The following is a 19,902-nucleotide window of genomic DNA, read 5'->3' as shown; positions in this document are numbered from 1 at the left end:
CCCGAGTGACGTATCTTGGACCGTGCAACGCGCCAAACGCGTCTCCCCGATAAGATCAGTTATGTATGCGTATCTCGAATAATTCGTCAACTTCAAACAACCTCAGCAATTATACCCAAAGACGGTGGAATTGCCCAAATGCAGGGAACCACGATGACTTCATTGTTTGGCCTTCCAGACGAGGTCATATTAACTCACTTGTTGGAATCATTTCCTTGTCGAGAGCATCAAATCCGCTCCCTAGCAACGCTGCTGCATGTATGCCATGTTTACTTCCGTCCTCGTACGCCAACTTGACAGACTGACAACACATAGCCCAATGCAGCTCCTTGTCGAAATCTTGTCGTTCACGGCGCAACGGCTACAGGCAAATCCACCATCACCTCTAGACTCGTCTCCGATCTCGTTACCAGTATTAATAGCGATGAATCCTCAGGGGGTCTACAAGCTGCTGTCGTCAACTCTGTACAATGCATCACAGGACGACATCTCTTCGAACGCATAGTTGGCCAGGTCGCTGAGGCGCTGCAGTGGGAGGAGGCACCTCGACGATGCGAAACGCTGGCGCAGTTGACGGTTGAGATGGTCAAGATGATTCAGTATCCAAAGAGGGATGCGAGGTGGCGTTTTATCTTGGTGCTGGATGCCATTGATCGACAAAGAGATGCCCCGGTCACATTGCTACCGGCTCTGGCGAGGTTATCAGAAATTGTGAGCTCCCAACTGCCTACCTACACACACACACACACACACACACACACACACACACATACATGTACAATGCTTACAATAACAAATGTCCAGATTCCATGCCTCACCTGCGTCTTCATAGTCACATCTCCGCCCGCTGGCTTCCTACGGTCACCTTCGTCAGCGCATCTTCTTTTTCCTCCCTACGAAAAGAAAGAATTCGTTCGCATCCTCTCGCTCACGCCACCGAAATCGATTGCTACATGCACGCAGCAAGAAACCACCGATCTCTGGACTCGATTCTGCGCCGCGGTTTACGACTCCCTCACAAAATCAGCGTCTCGCACACTGCCATCGTTTAAGCACAGCTGCCATGCGCTTTGGCCGCGCTTCACAGCGCCCATTCTTGCGGGGACACATCTGCCGAAAGAGTTCTCGAAGCTGCTAATCGCAGGAAGAGTGCATTTCCAAGATGAGTCTTTGCTCAACCCAAGCATTGTCTCTATTCAGACAAAGAAGAAGCCCATTGAAGTCGCCGCAACCAAAACGACAGCCTCAGCAGCCGATCTCACGAACCTCCTCCCCACAACAGCTCGTCTCCTGCTGCTATCAGCTTATCTCGCCTCCCACAATGCAACCCGCCATGATCTCACACTCTTCTCGACATATCACCATGGCCGCAAGCGCCGCCGAGGAGGCATTGTTGCTCGGGGAGCCACACGGACGAAGCATCGCAAGATCGCCCGCAAACTCCTAGGCGCACACGCCTTCGTCCTCGAGCGAATGATGGCTATCTTTGCCGCTGTACGACATGAATGGGCAGATGGCACTGCCGTAGGCGCTGCCGGCCTCGATGCAGATGTAGCCATGGCTGTATCAACGCTTGCGAGCCTGAGACTGTTGACACGAGTAGGAGGTGCAGGAGATGTCATGGATCGAGGAGGCAAGTGGAGGATCAATGTTGCATGGGAGGTGATACGAGGAATAGGGCGAAGTATAGGTGTCGAAGTTGAAGAATGGCTGATAGATTAATACCCGAAGTATATAGTAGACCGACCAGTAGGGCATCTCTATTAAAGCATAACATATATCAAGCAAGATTTTAACCCAGATCGTTAATACGTCATGCTCGAGTTGTGATTGCAGGCCCATCTATTCCAAATAGTCCAGCATTATCATTCCATATCCACGTAATGATACGTTGCATCCGGCGCCCCCTTTTGAAAAAGGAGGGCCTCACAAGTGTCGTTGTGCTTGTCTCTCAAAACAAAAAACGCCATCCCATGATATTTCATGCAGGAACCCAAACCCCTTCATCTAGATATCGGGACATAAAGTAGTAGCAACACCTTACACGAGAAACTCTAGCTCTCACATCTTTTGATTGTTTGAATTCGAAACACCAAACCTGTTCACCAAAGAAATACGCTATCCAATACACACTCATGAGAAACATCATGCAACGCCAGCAACTCGATCGCCTGGCTGCCATGTGTCTTCCTGTTTAGTTCCTGGAGGGAGCCAGCCTCCGTTACCAGTGCCAGGAGTACGGCTGCGAGAAACACCATCGTCTGACTTTTTTGGATCTTCTGCCGCGGATGGCCGACCAAAGTAGCCTTCATGGTAGGGATAAGAACGGGCGTTGAGGTCAGTACTTTGAGGGGATTCCATGATAGGTGTTGGGCGCAACCCATTATTTGTGATGGGAAGAATCGATGATCGCTTAATCTGCATCGACTGAGCCTTTTGATCGGCCTTGTTACCAGACTTTGTTCGGTCATACAAGTACAGACCCAGAAAGGTGAGAGCAATGCCTACACCTTGTAGGGGTGTTGTGGGACTCCTGAACCATACCAAAGCCAAGACAATGACGAACACACGCTTTATGAGACTGGCTACTGAGTAGGTCACAGGGGATACCATGGAGAGTAGGATGAAGGCGAGAATGTTCTGGCCAAAATGGAAGACACCGTTAAACACAAACTCAAGCGTGAGTCTTCCATGGTCCATCGAGTTGGGTTGCTCATTCAGGTCTATCGAGCCCTCGTGGTAGAAGTTCATGAGAAGAATGAACCCTTCAGACCAAAACCAGATGGGCAACGTAAGAAGGAAAGCCATGCCAGAAGAGTAGCAAAGTAAGTTGAGCTTATCCAACTTCTTAGGTAGTGAATGGGGAGACTCAGCCTCAGCTTTAGCAGCCTCGTTGAAGAGCTTCTTAGAGAAAATGTTTTGGGTAACGAAGATGACGGTGGCCAAAAGAGCATGAATGACACCAATGAGCTCTCCACCATAGGTCGTTTTGCCCGAGCAGGCCAACATGACACCGAACGTGAGAGGGATCAGAGACAGGTACGTCGTCTTGGGATACCGAATGTCGTACACGATCCTATAAGCGAGAACGGTAAAGAGGGGTGAAAGACCCTTGATGGTATGGACAAGTGACACGGGGATCTTTGAGGTAGCTGTCGAACTGAGAAGGTGACCACCGATCTGGAATGCGGCTAGAGGCAGAGTCGTTCTGATAACGTCGCGAGTTGGCTTTCGAATCGGGTGCTTGAGAGCTGTAATTTTGGTTCGCAAGACTGGGAAGATGGTCGCAAGCCATGCCATGAAGATACATAATGAGGAGACGAAAGCGAATTGGACCAGCGTCAAGGTAGCGGGCTTGTCAAAAGCTATCAAGATGGACTTGGAGGAGGTGTTTGTAAGAGCAGACGAAGTGTACCACAACAGGCACAGAATCTGTGTACCGCAACATCAGGTCAGCATATTGAACCGGTAACGTAACTCAACATTTGGCTTGGGACTCGGGAAGAAGGGGCGTACAATAAGCTTCGGAGAGACGGGGGCACGGAGGGCATCGGCGATCTCGTGGGCGTTCTGGCTCACGCTGCCATTGCGACCTCTTATTGTACGAATAGCATCCGTGAGGCTCTTTTGTCGATTGTGCCCTCGAGGAGCCGTTGACCAGCCATTATCTGACTTGGAGACGGGTCGCCATCGATCTGAGGGACGAGGAGGTGCGCCGTTTGCCCAACTGGGAGGATTTAAAGGGCTCTCTGAGGGTGACTCGCCCAGGGGCGTATCGATGAAGTCGGGGAACTTTTCCATCACAGGAGAGTGATAAGAAGGGAGAGAAAATTAAATTGCGGCGCAGAGGCCAGATATTAAAGTTGCGTGTTCAGTTTGAATTGATTCGAAACGGCTGTTTAACGAGCGACAGATGACCAAGGTAAGATTCGAGTGACTCGTTATAATCGTCGACGAAAACGTATGCTCATCGCTTGTCGAAGGGTCGACTGGTAATGGCTATCTCCCAAGCTGTACCTGAGGCTGTAAGCCAAGGCGCGAGCTGCAAGTCGAATGACGAAGCCAAGCCTGAGAACGAAAGCGGGAGGGAACAAACGACAGCGATCGAATAAGGCGACGAGACGTTGCTGCTGTATGCAAATACGGACCAGAAGCTGGTGAAGCTGAAGAGAAAAAAGAATGCCAAGTGAGGACCAGGTGCTGTAGCTTCTGTTGGATGGATGTGGATGGTGTTCACGTCCAAGTGGGAATGGTGCAAGTGGGATAAGCAAGGTACAGTCTATAATTAAACCAAGGGGCTTGCTCCAATAGAAGGACGAATCGATGCCAGATAGATTGCACACGGGGGCTACAGGGGCCCTTCCCTGGGGACCTTCTGTAATAAGCCTGTAACCAACATTACGTGGCTTGCTAGCCTCCCTCCGCGGTTAGTCCGGCAGCCGCCGCTGATAAGCTGATAACACACCTTTAGCCGCCCTGAGCCGCCATTCATTCTATGTGAGCTAACCAAGGTAGGTAAGTTAAGGCTCCCTAACCTAAGGCTAAGCTGCTAGCTACTCTGAGGTTGACGGGGGACAGACTTTGAAGGCGTCGCGCAAAAGTCGTCTCCACCTGCATCAGCTAAACCAATCTCTCTGTTAGCGCATCCAACTGTGCTTTTGTTCCAACATCACTCTCCTTCGATCCTTGTGTATATTATCTCTCCAACTTCAGGGCATGAACAGGGACCCCAAGCAGGCCATTCTCGCGCTCGCCTTGTCCTACGCCACCTTTCAGCTCACGACCCAAGTCTTTAATCCAACTACAAGCAAAAGACAATCCCTGGTCGCGACTCCAACGTCGCCAGCCTCTGATTCACTATGGCGGCCCCAAAGATGACCAAGAACCAGATGCGAAGGGCCAAGAAGAAGGAGCAGAAGAAGGCTCAAGCAGAGGTACGTTCTGGTCTCCTCGCCCCCGTTGCGACACCACCAGCTGACGCGCTGCAGGCTACCTCTACAAAGACCGAGGAAACCGCCGAGACTACCAACCGTGAAGAAAGCGATGCTGCCGAAACTACGACGACAGATCTCGAAGTGAAGAAGGGGTCGACAACCGAAGATGCCGCCACCGCAGATGGCCATGCGATCGAAGTTGACATGGATGAGGAGGATCCTGCATATGCCATGTATAAGGACATCTTTAACAAATTCGGCGCGTCGATGGAAGAAGACGAAATCGCCAAGGAGGCCAACGCTGGCAATCAAGGGACAGTGTTTTACGCGGATGACGACGAGATTCCAGACGAAGACGAAGAAAACAACGGACAGCCAAAGTTATCCAAAAAGAAGAAGAAGCAGCTCAACACCATCTCTATCGCAGAGCTTAAGGCATTGGTCAAGGTCCCTGAGGTGGTAGAGTGGCAGGACGTATCCTCATCGGACCCTCGACTACTGGTCCAGATCAAAGCCCAACGAAACGTCGTCCCAGTACCAACCCATTGGTCTTTAAAGCGAGAGTATCTGTCTTCAAAACGAGGTATCGAGAAGCCACCTTTCCGGCTACCCCAGTTCATCGCAGAAACCGGCATTACCCAGATGCGCGATGCCGTCCTCGATAAACAGGCAGAACAGTCATTGAAGCAGAAACAGAGAGAACGTGTTGCTCCGAAGATGGGCAAGCTCGATATCGATTACCAGAAACTCTACGATGCTTTCTTCCGGTTCCAGACCAAGCCCGAATTGACGCGATTTGGTGAGGTTTACTATGAAGGAAAGGAGTCTGAGGTCGATTACCAACATTTCCGACCAGGTGACCTCACCGAGGGTACTAAGGAAGCCCTGGGAATGCCTCCTGGCGCACCACCACCATGGCTCATCAACCAACAACGGTTTGGGCCTCCTCCATCCTATCCTACTCTGAAGATACCTGGACTGAATGCGCCACCACCCGCTGGAGGCTCATGGGGCTTCCACCCCGGCGGTTGGGGCAAACCCCCAGTTGACGAGTTCAACAGGCCTTTGTTTGGTGGTGATGTCTTTGGCCTTGCGGCACAGGGTGGACAAGGAGGGTCACAAATGCACGCGGGGACCGGTGAGCCTGTAGAGAAGAACCTGTGGGGTGAGCTGCAGCCACGAGAAGAGGAATCAGAGGAGGAAGAGGAAGAGTCAGACGAGGAGGATGAGGAGGAAGATGAAGATATTCCTGGCGGAACAGAGACACCCAGTGGCCTCGAGACTCCCGGTGGTTATGCCAGCACAGTGCAGGCGGACTACGGGCAAGGTGTCGAGACGTCTATTGCTGGCGAGATGGACTTACGAAAGGAGCGCCGTGGCTACGACACAGAAGAGTCTAGTGCTCCTCGATCCGCCTACACGATCCTGCCAGAGCGCCAAGTTCGCGCCGAAGGGTTTTTTGGCAGTGACAGGGTATATGACCTCAAACAAGCACAAGCAGCTCAACGAGCAGGCGTGCCTGTTCTCGGCGCCGAGGACGATTCACGCAAGCGCAAGAAGCCTGGTGACATCGACGTTGCTCTTGATGCTGACTCGTTGCACAACCACGATGGTATCAGCAAAGACGACCTGCGGCGCAAGTTCGAGGAGGGTAGGAAGGAAGAGGGCATTGGAGCCAAGTGGGCATATGACGATGACCTGAGTGAGATGATCGCCCAGGAGAGCAGGAAGAGGCAGAAGACCGAGGCGGAGCTCAAGGAGAAGCGGAGGGAAGGCAAGGGCAGATACTAATATTGACAGACGAGAATCGTCAGACTGTACCATCGATGGGGACTGGGTTTAGTGACTAGGCGTTTTAATATCTTGTTTGTAAGGGGGACAGACCAGCTCAACGGCTAAAATAGGATGAACGCCGTACCTCTTGAGGTTTGGTAAATGCATCCAGGACATGGTTGTAGAGTGAATATCAAACGAGTGGCCACGATGAGACTTTCTCGGTTAGGGATGCATTAGGCTTTCAGTTCCTGGCTTTGCTGCAGGCAAAATGGAACAAATCCGACAGTCCTCTCAGAATATGTTATGTAAATGTTGGAATATTGGACTTGTATCGCAATATGTTGATCTATGGCATCAAAGAGTTGCTTTGCCTGACAGTCAATTCGACGTTGTGTTTAATGTCAGTTTGAAACACCAACTTGACCCCGTAGAAGTCCCCTTTGTCACCGATCTAGATGATCTCGATGAGACCCTCAACTATAATGCGAGGCTAATGCCTGCGTTGTTAGTGGTAAACTTACCGCCTCATTCCTTTGTTGGACTGGTGTTTTGCGTACCTGATTACTCTAGAGTCGGGAGCCTGGCGGTTTTCTGGAAAGAGAAAGAGAGAGTGATAAGTGAATGGAAGCCTCACATGTTACTAGAAGACGCAGGTACATATGTAATGATATGTACTTGGCAACGGGTACGTGTGCGTTCAAGTGTGATGTTCATAGACATAACCCCGGCCTGCAGATGCTGGTTCTGGTGCTGGAGCCCGTCACGCAAGGCCATTGTTCACAACAAATGAAGATGAACACAAAATGCCCTGCAAGCAACGTTAAAACTCGGGGGATATTAAGGTTTAGTTTCGAGGCTGTTGCAGGTGTCAGCTCTGATAGGTTGTTTGTCTGGGCTGTATTGGCAGCGGTTTACCTGTCGTTAAAGCTACCATGATATAAGTCAATCTTTTGTTTTAAGAAACCAGCAAAGCCAACAGCTCTTGAGCTCTTGAGCCCTTGCCCGTTGCAAGGTTGCTATTGGTTAACAGTCATCTGCATGTGTCAGAACAACGGAACTAGCGCGGCCAACTGCTCAGGCCAGCCAACGGCCAAGAAAGGACAGGCCATCACATATCGCAAACAGACGCATGTGTACATGGCGGTCGCATCAAGACACAAAAAAGGAGAGATTCAGATGAGATGTGCAAAAACATACAACAGCGGGGATTCGCTGGTCGTCACCGACCCAACTACTAATCCGCCGGTTAGTGGCTTGACTATGGGAGAGCGGACGGGATCCCGTATTTTCCACTACCTTTGGTCGTATGTGAAAGAACGTGGTCATCATTCAGATTATATCCACGGGTGCTAGAGCGAGTGGACGAGATTCCAAGAACTGGAGAAAACGGTTCCAGGAGAGTAGGGAGGAGTCATAGCCTAAGTAATCTATCTCTGTTCACTTTTTTTTTCCCCTGGTACTAACGCTCGTGATTCTGGATATGAAATCTGCCGCAGAAGGGCTCGTCACCTCGAATTGCGTTGCGTTGTGATTGTCTACAGCCCATGGAGTGTCCAACATGCAACGGCTGGACCAACTTTGGAAGTCTAATACGAAGACTCTGTTATAGATCTAGCATGGCTGAGCTGATGAGTAAGGTAAACGTTTGCCTAGGTACCTATCTCAGCTACCTACCTACCTACCTATGTAAGAGCCTCCCTCACCTCACAGAGGCTTGCACACGTGAGGTGAACCAGGTGGGGTCGCAATGTGGGATAACTAACATCCAACCACATCGGATCAGATCGTCGGCGGAAATGCGAGGATCATGTCGCGACGTTGTCGGCCTCGCTGAGAGTTGTCCAAGAAGAAGCGATAAAGTAGCAGAGCACGATGACTTTATCGAGACTGGCTGCCTTATCAAGCCAGTACTCGCCCAGCCTCTGTATGATCTTGGCAGACAGAGTTGGGTGAAGAAGATGTTGGAACACTGCCTGATGGCACGTTGAGAGAATGACCTCTGTTGAGTCTATGTAGGTAGTTGGATAGTCATGGTTGCTTTTGCAGGAAACGTGGCGATTGGCTGATGCTGATGCTGATGCTGACAACATGAGGCTATCTGGTACCTACCTACCTACCTAGGTACCTAGGTAGGTAGGTATTGATCATGCACCGCGTCCGCACTGTGGTACATTTCTAACCAGGTTCAGGCATCTCGTTCATAAAAGCGCGCCGTAGACATGAGTGTGCGGTTATCACAGTCAGTCAGTCAGTCAGTCAGTCAGTCAGTCAGTCAGTCAGTCAGTCACTACGACACCGCCTCATATGTAATGGATCGATATGGTGACCTGGGTTGGTTCTCATGATGGGCATTGCTTGGGCGTGGTCACAAGGTGGTCACCCAATGAATACAAGCAAACTCTGTGACGTATGTGGCAAATAATCGCTCCAACTCGCACAATCCATCGAGGCCACCGTGCCCGATATACCTAACATACAAGAATCTTTGGCTCGCTTGTACCAATGGATGTTGATCTGCTGCCCAATCGCCCCTGATACCCATGGCCATGACATGAGCTGGCGGTAGCGAGGTGACCATGATGAAACCACCCACTTGGTCGACAGAGTTTATATCATTCTGAGCATCCTTCATTGATCGTATTGACACGGTATGAATACTTATTGTGGCATTTTATTGGTGTCGAGGCACTTCAATGGCACTGCTCATCCAGCTCATGATGGCCTAATCATTCTGCTATCTACCATGGAAAGGTCGTATCACCTTCAACATTCCCTGAACCTTACAGAAACTTTATTTTCTCGCTCTCAGACTTGATATAGTCAAGCCCATAAATATTCTTTGCATATGCAATACATTCTGGTCCGGGTGTGTACGCCTGTGAAAGATCTTGGCACGAAATTAACAGCAGAGGGCCTTCAAAGTTACCCAACAAGCCTTGCATCGTCAAGACAATAATAGCACAGATGCGAACACGACTGGGATACTCACATCATGTCTAATACCCGGGAAATTGAAAACGATATGACCATTTAGACACTGTCCGTCCACCTGAATGCCACGCTCCCATCCCAACAAGCAGTTCGTCAAACCTCTCGTCATCTAGCACATGCTGTAAAATAGGTAGACCAACAAGAGTAACCAGATATTGTCAAGAGTGTTCCTATTTCATTCGATTAGAACTTGCATTTGCCACTTCCCCGAATCATATCATTTACCCTTTGAAACTCGAACCCTATTGCTACTGCTCTCCCTACATTGATTGATCTGCCCTGGTCGTTCAGTTTTGTCGATATCCTTCCACTTTGCATTCACATCTGTGACCTCGATAGATCTCAAATCAATCCATGACTTTAAAGAGCTAAGTTCAACTTGAAGGAGGCTCTCTTTATGAAAAGGGTTAATGCGTAAAGAAGAGGTTTGATCCAAGAAAATCAAGCTTGAGTTTCTCTCCATCAGTCTTTGATCTTGAACAACATCCTCAATTCTATCGGATGCACCAACATCTGAAAACACGCCACTATGTCTAATTCCTATCAATACACTTCGATGCCTCCCCTGTACTCATGATCCATATCTTGGAATCTATCAGACTGTTATGCTGTCCCGTGACAAAATATTTGGCGATACCATCAATTTGGTGATATGCTGTTATCATCCTGAGGATGTCACTTTTGTAGCAATGGCCGAGACTGTTATAACAACCGCCCAGCATGCCTGAAACTTGATTAGCGAGTACTAGAGAGCTCTTTTTCGACATCTATATCAAGTGAATTCGACTTGCAGCTTTTCCGAGTATTTTGAGGTGCAACGGGTGAATGAGCCTGCCAGTCTGGAAGGTATTTTGAATTTTCCATCGACAATGCATCTGTTGAGTAGAACATATTGACCACTCCCAGATCGTGCAGACCGAGGTCGTTTCGTCAAGACCGGAACTGGCATGACTACTTGTGCTGAAGTTGTGGTGGTGGCCATCAACTGTCGCATAACTTAACTATTCATCCATCCTTATATAGGTAACTAGGCAGTCTCCCTGAGTTGCAGATATTGCAGATACACTCAAGTGCCAGCCGCACCAACTGAGTTACGCTTTGCTTACTGTACAATTCCCTTGAATCCAACGTTATAGCGGCGTCTTCAACTAGCCTTGCATGTCCGCCTGGTCGTGGTGATACTCGAGGTAATCATCGCAATGGTTTGCCATTTCATCGTCACGCTGAATTCTGTTGCACACGCAAACAAACAGCAAAATGCAGGTAGTATAGTTATATAATACAGACCTCCAAAAGCTTGCATGCAGTACAAGCTGCCTCAACAGAGATGAGCTGCGAAAACCCAGCAATGTCCACGCCTGAAATAATCCACCCTCTACCTCAATCCTGATCAACCGACTCCGGGCATGCCTTCTCATCAATGTCCCGATCCCAATAAGCGCCGAAACGACTATAAAAACATAAATTTAATGCCATCCTTCCGCTCACGATATCTCCAAGTCTGGCTATATTCCCCACCACAAAATCTCGAGGCGATTCTTCACATCTTTTTGGAGCTCGCCGCTTTCGTGTTAGCTTTTCGAAACCTGGCCCTCTTCATGGCTGTAGGCTCATCAGATTCCCCAACAGCCACATTCACACGTCTCTTTCTCAGCGCTTGACGCGTAGTCATCGAATGGGAAGCTTTTACGCTTTGAGAACCAGTGCTGCTTCGTTCGCCTCCTTTCAAGCTTGCTGAACTATGTACTGGGATGCTTCGCAAGGATATGGACACCCCGCTCTAGGAGGTTGCTTCCGTTTTGCTACACCCATTGCAAAGCCATTTGGGACGAGTGACCGGAATGGATGCTGACTTTTCGATGCAACTAGCATGGTATAGTCGATTTGAGCATTTCTAGAAAATTGTTAATAATGGCTTGCCGTCAGACGGCGTTGGCATTACCTTGTTTGAACAGATGAGTAGAGAAGGTCCGAGAACGGGGAGCTGACACACTGTACACCCATTCGCGCCTCTCGTAATTTGTGAAGCTCGAGGTGAATGTTCCAATGTGGCATCCGCCGTATTGACACCGTTCATCTTCGCATCCTCATCTGATTTCAATCGAGCTCGTGCCTCATCAATCAGCTTCCCGGCTTTCTCAACACTAGCGTTATCCAGAACATCCCGCGCCATCAGAACACACAGGTGCTTGCCATACTCGTTCATCCGATAATTCGCACCCACCAGCCAAGAGGCATTCTCTTTGACAAACTTGACCCAAGCACGCCTGAAATATTGTCCAGATGTGACGTTTTCTTGAAGAATAAACGCGTCCCATCTGCGAATGTATTCCTTCTCTTCTTTTGAGACGTCGGAGAATTCGCCGATATCTTCGCGATGCTTCTGTAACAACCATGCATTATCCACCACGGGCTTTGGTAACTCATCACCAGGTTTCAGGCGAGCTTTGCTGACAGGGTCAAAGAGAGGCTGACAAGACTCTGGAATGATGACCTTCTTCTTTTCCGGTCGCGGAATCACCGCCTGGGCTGCAGCTGGGGGCTGAGGAGGACTTTCGCCAGATTTTCCAAAGAGTTGTCGTTCTGTGCTCTGCTTCGGTGAAAACCGCACAACATCTTCCATGTGGTCTGGGCCATAGCGTGAAGTTATCCAGGAGTCATCGCCGTTAACGTAGGCCTGCTGATCAAGCGGTTTTGTGGGTTTTCCGAGCTGCAGCTCTTTTGAAGGCGAGACTGCAGACCCCGAAACATGAGTAATCCGGAACAGCGGCCCTTGACTCGTCTTTTCCAGTGTGTACACATAATTCGGATGGTATGTCATTAGGTGAGCTCTCAAAATGTCCAATGACTCGTTAGCGTTGCCACAGGCACAACACTGCCATGAGAGTAGGTGAACCGGTGCATTAGCTGACAGCATATACGTGACGAAACCCTCGCCTTGCTCAGATTGCCCAGCCTTATCTCGGGGTTTGCGCTCTTTTCCATGGGCTTGCGCAGTCAGTACCTTCAAGTTGTATTGCTTGTTATTCCGTTTTCGTAATGCTCGATTAGGAGTGTGGTCGCCTTCTAGCTCTTCCTCTAGATCATGAGAGATGTCATGCGACGAGTCTTCTTCGCCAACATGCCCGTTCACTCCATTCGTCTCTTGTACTCCGTTCACATCCTCAACCTCATGCATGACCCCATTGATGCCGTTCACACCACCCATTTCTTCGTCATCGTCATGAAGACCATTGATGCCGTTGGTGTCGTTGGTGTCGTTGGTGTCGTTGGTGTCGTTGGTGTCGTTGGTGTCGTTGGTGTCGTTGGTGTCGTTGGTGTCGTTGGTGTCGTTGGTGTCGTTGGTGTCGTTGGTGTCGTTGGTGCCGTTTATCTCAGGAATATCATCTGTGAGATGGGTGCTGCTGATGTCATCGATACCATCCTCAAGCTCTGGTGGGCTCGCGCTGTCGAGAAGATCATCAGATATAGTTTCAAGAACACCATTGGTGTAAATCTCGCCGTCTGAATCGAAAGCAGTAATACAGTTTTTTGCAGTCTTGTCAATTCGTCGGGTACCCGAGGCCCATTTCAATTCTACATCCATCGTATAATTAGTCAGACGTTCATGGCGCTGTGGGTGGAATCCAGCTGTGAGCTTGACGGGTTTCTTTATCCTCCCAAAGACCTGGGGAAACTCGCTATGCAGTATCCAATTTTGCTTGGCAATTGCTTGGACAGGCCCTTGCTGGCTTGCGGGGACACCAAGCTCATGGGCTTCGAGAGGCGGCCAGTTGCCATCCTGAACTGAAAACATTTCAACGTCCAATCTATATGCGTTCGAGAAGTCATGGGATGGGTCATCCTGCCTGTTGACTAAGATACTTTCCTTAGGGACAAGGAATGGCTTAGGTGGCTTGATGTAAGCAATCCGATGAGGGCCTGACGGGTTCGTGTGAGAGACGATGTCACAGCTCTGGCTGCTGCGATATAGGATGTGAGTGAAGCCACCGCTCACATCGGAAACGGTGATTTGGCATTTGGCCTTAGTTTTGATGATATCGTCTGGAGGAAGAGCATTGAGAGGTCGGACTTTCTTAGAGTCCTTGTGAAAAATCTTGTGTATCTCAACGCGTAGAGCCGTACGATCTTCTGTATCAATGAGTGAGGCGTCGCCGTTGGACTGGGAAACCGAGACCTTCTGACGCTTTTGTGGAGGGCCACTGTCATCTTGGCTCTTGGGCGTTGAGAGGGTGGCGCCCATATTTTTCGCGTTATGAGCAGCTTCCCAGTTGCGCTGGGTAAAGGGGACAGTCCTTGTGAAAGGCTTTTTCTGGGTCATGGCGGAGAAAAGCAACGCCTTGGGGGTATGAGATGATCCGAGGAGCAGTGCTCAGTCCAGGTAGGAAAAGGTGCGTAATGCGACAGACAGACAGACAGACAGACAGACAGACAGACAGAGAGTTGAAAGATTGGCCGAGAATGTGAGAGATTGTGACTGTGCTTATTGGTAAAGCGGGTTGAAACGTCGCAGTCCGTAGTTGCGATTGTGAGGAACAAGGCGTAAGTAATTATATATTAGTAGTTGATGGCCTTGACGCTCATGGCTGATGTGTTTTTGTTGTCGTCATGCGAACGGGTTTGTCAGGGCAGGAAAAATGACAGCAGATAAAGGCCAGTGAAATAAAGCAGAAGCAACGGATAGAGGCAAGAGCGAGAAACAGCAACGCCACAAACTGCAGAATCGGACCGGGAGGAGAAAAGTGAAGAAGGCGGGATAGAGATGAATATAGTTGAAAAGAAAGAGCGCTTATGAATGAATATGAACAGGAGTGAGAACCTAAGGTTAAGGCAGGGAAGGCGACTGCAGCTGTGCTGTGCTGTGCTGTGCTGTGTGCGTGTCCTTGGTACTCGAGCGAGGTGGATGTAAATAAATGGGTTAAAGGAGGAGATGCGAGAGCCCGGTCGCGTGTGGTGACAATCCAAATTCTGTAGGTAGGTAGGTAGGTAGGTACCTTGGTTTCAGTTCAGTGCTGTGGCCAAGGTACTATCGCTCGCTGCCCGTCACTCCTTCTGTGAACTGCCCTGTCTGATCCCGATACGCGCTGTAGAGTTAGAGAGCGGGTTTCAGCGGTCTCTATTGCATCGAAATGAAGCAGCAGTAGGCGAGAATGAAGCCTGTAGAGCGTCCTCATGAGAAGCGACGGAACTAGAGCTGACAGTAAATGTAGGGTTAAGGTAAGGTAGGTAGGTAAGGTAGGTAACAATGAAGAGCGCGGTAAGAGACGCGTGCCAGTGGCAGGTTAAGAAGCAGCCCTGCTCGTGAGGTGGGAATTCTATCGCGACTCCCTACTACGGACTAGAGCCTATAGCCCTCCTAGCGTCATGCCTGGAAACTGGAGAGTCCCGTCACCAACGACCGCCATTCAGAGGCGATGGCCCAGCGGGGTGGATCCACTGACCACTGACAGGGCAGTGGAGCGAATTAGAGACTCTGCTTGAAGCAAAGACTTAGTTAACCGCTGGAAATGATTATGCATGCGGGCGGGGTGTTGTACCAGTACGCTGTGTGGTGAGCGTGAGTGTGAGCCCCTTAGCCTCTTGTTAACTGCAGATGCAAATGTGTTTGCAATTGGATCCCGGAACACCATGAAAAGTTCAATTTGTCTACCTACCTATCCTCTAACTTGCTATAGATATGAGCCGGTTTCAAGCCAGATTTTCCGATTGAGTCTCTCAGCACTAGGCCTCCTCTAGTCAGAGACCATTTCCAATAAGAAACTCTCCAGGATCATGGTCCGGTCCCCCTCGATTATGCATGTAGGCGAAGTGCCAGGACCCCTTTAGCCTCATCGTACAATGCCTTCATGGATCTTCGATGATCCATCATGAGATGAAGAAGGTCATCATGGCTTGTCGCTGGCGGCTCATCTACATTGTACAGGACTTGCAGCACAGCCTTGACTGGTTCGGGGTTTTGATATCTCCTTGGGGGCTATATTGAAGGAGGGAAAATCAAATGTTTGCTTTTCGTGCCGTCCGCCCTGTTTGAGTGCAAGATATCCTAGAGGCAGAAGCAGAGCTTGCTGTCTCATGGGGATGAGACGTAAACTTCCAACAACATAAGACTTGGTACTTAGTTAGTAAACAATGCTGTTCCGACAGGATAAAAAGTATCATGATGTCCTGCCAATTCAATTCGTATTCTGGCTCTTCAATATTTGCTTTGATATTTCCTATCCCTCCCTGTCCCTCAGCGAACTTTGGGTCTCGCAGATTTACAGAAACGTACGGATACGGGATTGGTACCTAGCCTTGATTGGCCACGACATATCGACTCCGTTCTTGGAGCTCCACACAGACCCGACCGTGGTGCATCACCACAAGGCTGGAGTGGGAGGCTACTGGTAGGTAGGAAAGGAAAGGAAAGAAAACTCAGGACCTTGGACCTATGGAAATGATAAAAAGACTTGGGTGATGTGGCATGAGTTTAGGGTATCTCTGCTACGGTTAGAATACTTTTTGCTGAGTTTATTTTGACACCCTATATCAGGGCCTGCTGTTTTCTTGCTCCCCGGTGGGAGGAAAGAATAAGATGGCGCATGCGTACGAGCGAGATCATTTATAAGAAATGATAGGACATGTTTTAGGTAGATATGATGGATATATAGTCATTACATATACGATTAATCATTACTGACTAAATTTAAATTTTTTTTTTTAAAAAAAAAAAAAAAAAAATTCAAATTCAAATTTAATATTGCTTTACTGTTGATCAAATCCTATAATTCATTCCTCCCCTCATGTCCGGGTGCCCTGCAGTGGCCCTTGCCCCTCCAACAAACAAACACCCTAATAAGCTAACAACGACATCACACTCAGACCCAATCTTGGACTTGCTTGATACGGTCCACCACTTCATGACCTGACAACAAACCGCAGCGCGCCCAGATACACTCGAATCGATAGCAGCGCTACGTATCGGCGCTATTTGGCATATTTTTCTTGGTACCTACTCTTGCATTCGTCATTACTCGACATCTACTGCGGGGAGCTTCAAGTCGCCAAACTCTGCCTTCGGAGGTGCGATCAATCCATCCTGCCCAGCTTGCGCCAGGCTGCAATAACCATCAACAGGACTGCCCAAACTCCCTCTTTTTTGCACGCAGCGAGATTGATAGTATGCCACTAACATGGTCGTTACACTAGGCACTAGGCATCACAACATGGTCCGAACTAGAGCAACTGAACGACAAAGCGTTCCTGTAGCCTCCCGTCGCAACCTGTCGCAATCCAATACCACGCGTGCTACCCGAACAACAACACGGTCCCTGCGGTCGCAGAAGACTTCCATAAGTTATAACGAGTCTTCCTCTGTAGATGGAGACTCCGATCCATCCCCAGCGGAGAGCGAACAGGATGGAGATGCCCAATTCGAGACGCGAGTCCGCAGAACCAATAACGCCAAGTCAGCAAAGGTCGCACACGTACGAACTGGTAGAATATCGAAGTCGCGAGACCAAACGAGGAAACGTCCAAAGTCGGCACAGAAGAAAGGAAGCTTGAAGAAGCGACGAGTGTCCGCTGACGCCGAACCCGAACCCGAACCAATACCCCAAGGCGTCATTCCAGACTGGACAGACCCGCAGATACCTTATGCCGCCTGGACCGATATCTTCTACTATGCAGCTAGTCATGATGACATCGACGTCAATTGGCTGATAAACACTGCCACGACTTGTAAGGCATTCTCAGAAGCCGCCTTGACAGCCATTTATCGTTCTCCGCCCCTGGTCACCGCTGGAAAGGCCAAACGGTTCGCGTCTCTGCTGGATCGCCCACCTTCTGAGACTCGTTTTAATTACCGTGCCAAGATTGAGACTCTTTACGTAGATGTGCATGTGTTGCCTCAAACGTTACTACCAAGAATCCTCCATTTGCTTCCTCGCCTGAAAGAAGTCTTTCTCTTTACACAATCTGACCAGCCGCCTTACAGGCAACTGGATCAAACAGTGAGATGGCAATATACTGAAGAGATATTCGCCGCCTTCAGACCAGCCGGAGACAAGGAGTCGCACACCGTGTTGAAAAGCTGGGAATGGAGCGGAAGCCTGCTTGGAGGGCCTGTGGCGACCATGAAGGATGTTGCCCGTATACATCAAGAGCCTTCATTTGCGCACCTCACCAAACTAAGCTTCACCAATCTTCAAGTCCCTTCGCTCTATAAGCTGGGGCCTAAAGGCGTCAATGAGGAGCAGGAGCTGGCGCTGTACAATGAAGATGGGGCTGTCATTAATTCGCTCGCCGAGGCGATTTCGCAATTGAAATCGCTACAACATCTTATGTTCGAATCTTCAACTGTCATGAACGATCGGCTTCTTCCACTTTTGCCAAAGGACCTCACTCATCTCTCACTGATCAACTGTTGGGAGGTCAAGTCTGATGAGTTTATGCCATTCCTACACACGCATGGCCGACGTTTGCGCAGCCTGAACTTGTCGCACAACCAATCTCTAGACATGGTCTTCCTAACCACTTTGGAAGCTGCATGTCCCAATTTAGAGGAATTATACATGAACCTCTCGTATTTTCGCCATCATGAATCCCGGTCTTACACCAACAATGACGCTGACCCTTTGTACGACCAAGTGCTATTGCCACACCAAAAGCCAGAGTGGCCGTCAAGCCTCCGGATCATTGATTTTGAACATATACGATATTGGAGTGTTGAGACTGCCGAAATGTTCCTCAATTCCCTCATAGATAGTGCTCGTTCTCTGCCAAATCTACGACATCTTGCGGTCAAGACAATGCTCAACATACCCTGGAAGGCCCGTGCTAATATGCGGCACGAATGGAGGCGGAAGCTGGATAAAGTCTTCCTCCGCCCATACGAACCTCCGCAAAGGAAGTATTCTCTTCGGCAGACACAAGAGGAAGATGTGGAAGCATCTGCGCAGATTTCGGAGAAAAAGAAGCAAAAGTCAAAAAGGCTGTCTGATGGTCCATCTCGGCGAAGCAGTCGTCTAGCGGCACACGTTTCGGACTCTGATTCAAGGCACAGCCCCAAAGGTCTTCGTAATTCGCTTGGTCGGCCAACTTATGCCGAACCCGACACGGATGAGAATGAGTTCGAGTCTGATGCAGAAGACGAAGAAGCCGAGTCCGGCACTGCAACCAGTCAGACTGGGGATGAGGCTGAGAGCGAAGAGAAGCCTGTGCCGCTTACGATTCAAGGACGTTGTACTACTGTATCAATTGTATTCGATAACCAAAAGCCTACTGAATTGCAGTACGGTATGGAAGACTTTGTGGATGATAACCGCGCTGAGTCGGACGACGAGTGGGACGGCGACCATGAAGAGGATGATGATGCAGTCTTTGTCTGGCGTTAACTGAGCAAAGACTTCTCTATCGTAGCTGATCACCTGGTCAGAGAAACTGACTATTTTTAGACTTAGAATGCAGCATCTGCTGGCTCTTTTGGAGTTCATATCATATTAGTATTAGTAGGATATAGTATGAACGGTCTCGAAGCGGTACAACTTGGCTTTTACAGTAAAGTGACAGATGTTCCCACTCGCCATGTCTTTTGATCACGCTAACCGGCTAGACTAATACTTAACTACTGCATACTCCAATAACTTGGCCAGCGTAATGCATCATGCGTTCTTTGAGTGCATGGCCCAGATCCCTATGTCATGTCACGCTGGTTCCTCTCAGGTACGCACAAACCCTTGCAAAGCATGGTGAGAACGGCTTGGATCACAGATGAATACACCTCGGCTTCGCACAAACTGGAGGATAGTTCGTGAGTCCTCATCATTCATGAAATTGTGTTGAAACGTGGCCGGGCACCTTTTTACTTGGTCTTGCGCCATATGGCACCCGAGTCTTGACCCTGGAAGCTTCTTCAGATGTAGGAATTGCGATCTGGCCTTGAATATAGTAACATTGATTGCTCAATCAGAGTCTGGTGAAGCCATGGCTCAGTTTCTACGTCGCAATCACCGCGTGGACAGTTGGTAAAATTCAAACTTGTCGATCTTCCTCGTTGGCTTATAGGGCGGGCAACTTTGTTTGTACTATCGAGACTGTGTGGGGTGGTGTGTCTGGCTCACCTTACTGTGAGGTAGGTAGGTATAAAATGAGTAAGGTAGGTTCATGAATATTTGGTATACGACACGCTGATAAATTGCATGGAATTAGAACCTACAATGCA

General features: G+C 49.3%; 7 protein-coding genes and 1 non-coding gene across 9 annotated transcripts; 5 read left to right on the top strand and 3 right to left on the bottom strand.

Annotated features, from left to right (window-relative positions):
• The first annotated feature begins 84 nt into the window (after window positions 1-84).
• FVEG_11345 (origin recognition complex subunit 5) lies at window positions 85-1,874 on the top strand. The gene is made up of 3 exons (XM_018900571.1): window positions 85-258; window positions 316-711; window positions 805-1,874. The coding sequence occupies exons 1-3, from the start codon at window positions 139-141 to the stop codon at window positions 1,720-1,722; spliced, it is 1,434 nt and encodes a 477-aa protein (XP_018758865.1). The 5' UTR covers window positions 85-138; the 3' UTR covers window positions 1,723-1,874.
• FVEG_11344 (hypothetical protein) lies at window positions 799-4,323 on the bottom strand. The gene is made up of 2 exons (XM_018900570.1): window positions 3,517-4,323; window positions 799-3,432 (listed from the first exon to the last, which is right to left on the bottom strand). Exons 1-2 carry the CDS (start codon window positions 3,799-3,801, stop codon window positions 2,146-2,148), a joined length of 1,572 nt encoding a protein of 523 aa, XP_018758863.1. The 5' UTR covers window positions 3,802-4,323; the 3' UTR covers window positions 799-2,145.
• FVEG_17007 (hypothetical protein) lies at window positions 3,996-4,112 on the top strand (the record flags this gene model as incomplete). Its single annotated transcript, XM_018906242.1, has 1 exon — window positions 3,996-4,112. One exon carries the CDS (start codon window positions 3,996-3,998, stop codon window positions 4,110-4,112), a length of 117 nt encoding a protein of 38 aa, XP_018758864.1.
• Window positions 4,324-4,557: 234 nt separating the features above from the next.
• On the top strand, window positions 4,558-7,087 carry FVEG_11343 (hypothetical protein). 2 transcript variants are annotated; one of them, XM_018900569.1, is made up of 2 exons: window positions 4,558-4,934; window positions 4,989-7,087. In XM_018900569.1, the coding sequence occupies exons 1-2, from the start codon at window positions 4,860-4,862 to the stop codon at window positions 6,723-6,725; spliced, it is 1,812 nt and encodes a 603-aa protein (XP_018758862.1). In that variant the 5' UTR covers window positions 4,558-4,859; the 3' UTR covers window positions 6,726-7,087. The 2 variants fall into 2 exon arrangements, with proteins under 2 accessions (XP_018758862.1, XP_018758861.1); XM_018900568.1 differs by having other exon boundaries at window positions 4,609-6,917.
• An 813-nt stretch (window positions 7,088-7,900) lies between these two features.
• FVEG_17006 lies at window positions 7,901-8,016 on the bottom strand. The gene has a single exon (XR_001989315.1). It is a non-coding gene; the product is annotated as a 5S ribosomal RNA (ribosomal RNA).
• A 175-nt stretch (window positions 8,017-8,191) lies between these two features.
• Window positions 8,192-8,836, top strand: FVEG_17005 (hypothetical protein). The gene has a single exon (XM_018906241.1). It carries the CDS (start codon window positions 8,255-8,257, stop codon window positions 8,696-8,698), a length of 444 nt encoding a protein of 147 aa, XP_018758860.1. The 5' UTR covers window positions 8,192-8,254; the 3' UTR covers window positions 8,699-8,836.
• Window positions 8,837-10,951: 2,115 nt separating this feature from the next.
• FVEG_11342 (hypothetical protein) lies at window positions 10,952-14,572 on the bottom strand. Its single transcript, XM_018900567.1, has 2 exons — window positions 11,644-14,572; window positions 10,952-11,595 (listed from the first exon to the last, which is right to left on the bottom strand). Exons 1-2 carry the CDS (start codon window positions 14,020-14,022, stop codon window positions 11,482-11,484), a joined length of 2,493 nt encoding a protein of 830 aa, XP_018758859.1. The 5' UTR covers window positions 14,023-14,572; the 3' UTR covers window positions 10,952-11,481.
• A 1,965-nt stretch (window positions 14,573-16,537) lies between these two features.
• FVEG_11341 (hypothetical protein) lies at window positions 16,538-19,222 on the top strand. The gene is made up of 2 exons (XM_018900566.1): window positions 16,538-16,763; window positions 16,890-19,222. The coding sequence occupies exon 2, from the start codon at window positions 16,907-16,909 to the stop codon at window positions 19,073-19,075; it is 2,169 nt and encodes a 722-aa protein (XP_018758858.1). The 5' UTR covers window positions 16,538-16,763; window positions 16,890-16,906; the 3' UTR covers window positions 19,076-19,222.
• The last annotated feature ends 680 nt before the right edge of the window (window positions 19,223-19,902 follow it).

This window comes from Fusarium verticillioides, chromosome 9 (genome assembly GCF_000149555.1).
Source record: "Fusarium verticillioides 7600 chromosome 9, whole genome shotgun sequence".
NCBI classification, from domain to species: domain Eukaryota; kingdom Fungi; phylum Ascomycota; class Sordariomycetes; order Hypocreales; family Nectriaceae; genus Fusarium; species Fusarium verticillioides.
The sequence above is the reverse complement of the archived record's forward strand: the minus strand, read 5'-3'. Positions and strand labels throughout refer to the sequence as shown.

Coding starts and splice junctions, on each gene's coding strand:
- FVEG_11342 (XM_018900567.1), bottom strand. CDS start 14,022: ATGACCCAGAAAAAGCCTTTCACAAGGACTGTCCCCTTTACCCAGCGC. Junction 11,596..11,643: donor TACTCATCTGTTCAAACAAG/GTAATGCCAACG, acceptor ACAATTTTCTAG/AAATGCTCAAATCGACTATA.
- FVEG_11345 (XM_018900571.1), top strand. CDS start 139: ATGCAGGGAACCACGATGACTTCATTGTTTGGCCTTCCAGACGAGGTC. Junction 259..315: donor CCCTAGCAACGCTGCTGCAT/GTATGCCATGTT, acceptor GACAACACATAG/CCCAATGCAGCTCCTTGTCG. Junction 712..804: donor TGGCGAGGTTATCAGAAATT/GTGAGCTCCCAA, acceptor ACAAATGTCCAG/ATTCCATGCCTCACCTGCGT.
- FVEG_11343 (XM_018900568.1), top strand. CDS start 4,860: ATGGCGGCCCCAAAGATGACCAAGAACCAGATGCGAAGGGCCAAGAAG.
- FVEG_11341 (XM_018900566.1), top strand. CDS start 16,907: ATGGTCCGAACTAGAGCAACTGAACGACAAAGCGTTCCTGTAGCCTCC.
- FVEG_11344 (XM_018900570.1), bottom strand. CDS start 3,801: ATGGAAAAGTTCCCCGACTTCATCGATACGCCCCTGGGCGAGTCACCC. Junction 3,433..3,516: donor CCGTCTCTCCGAAGCTTATT/GTACGCCCCTTC, acceptor TGCGGTACACAG/ATTCTGTGCCTGTTGTGGTA.
- FVEG_17005 (XM_018906241.1), top strand. CDS start 8,255: ATGGAGTGTCCAACATGCAACGGCTGGACCAACTTTGGAAGTCTAATA.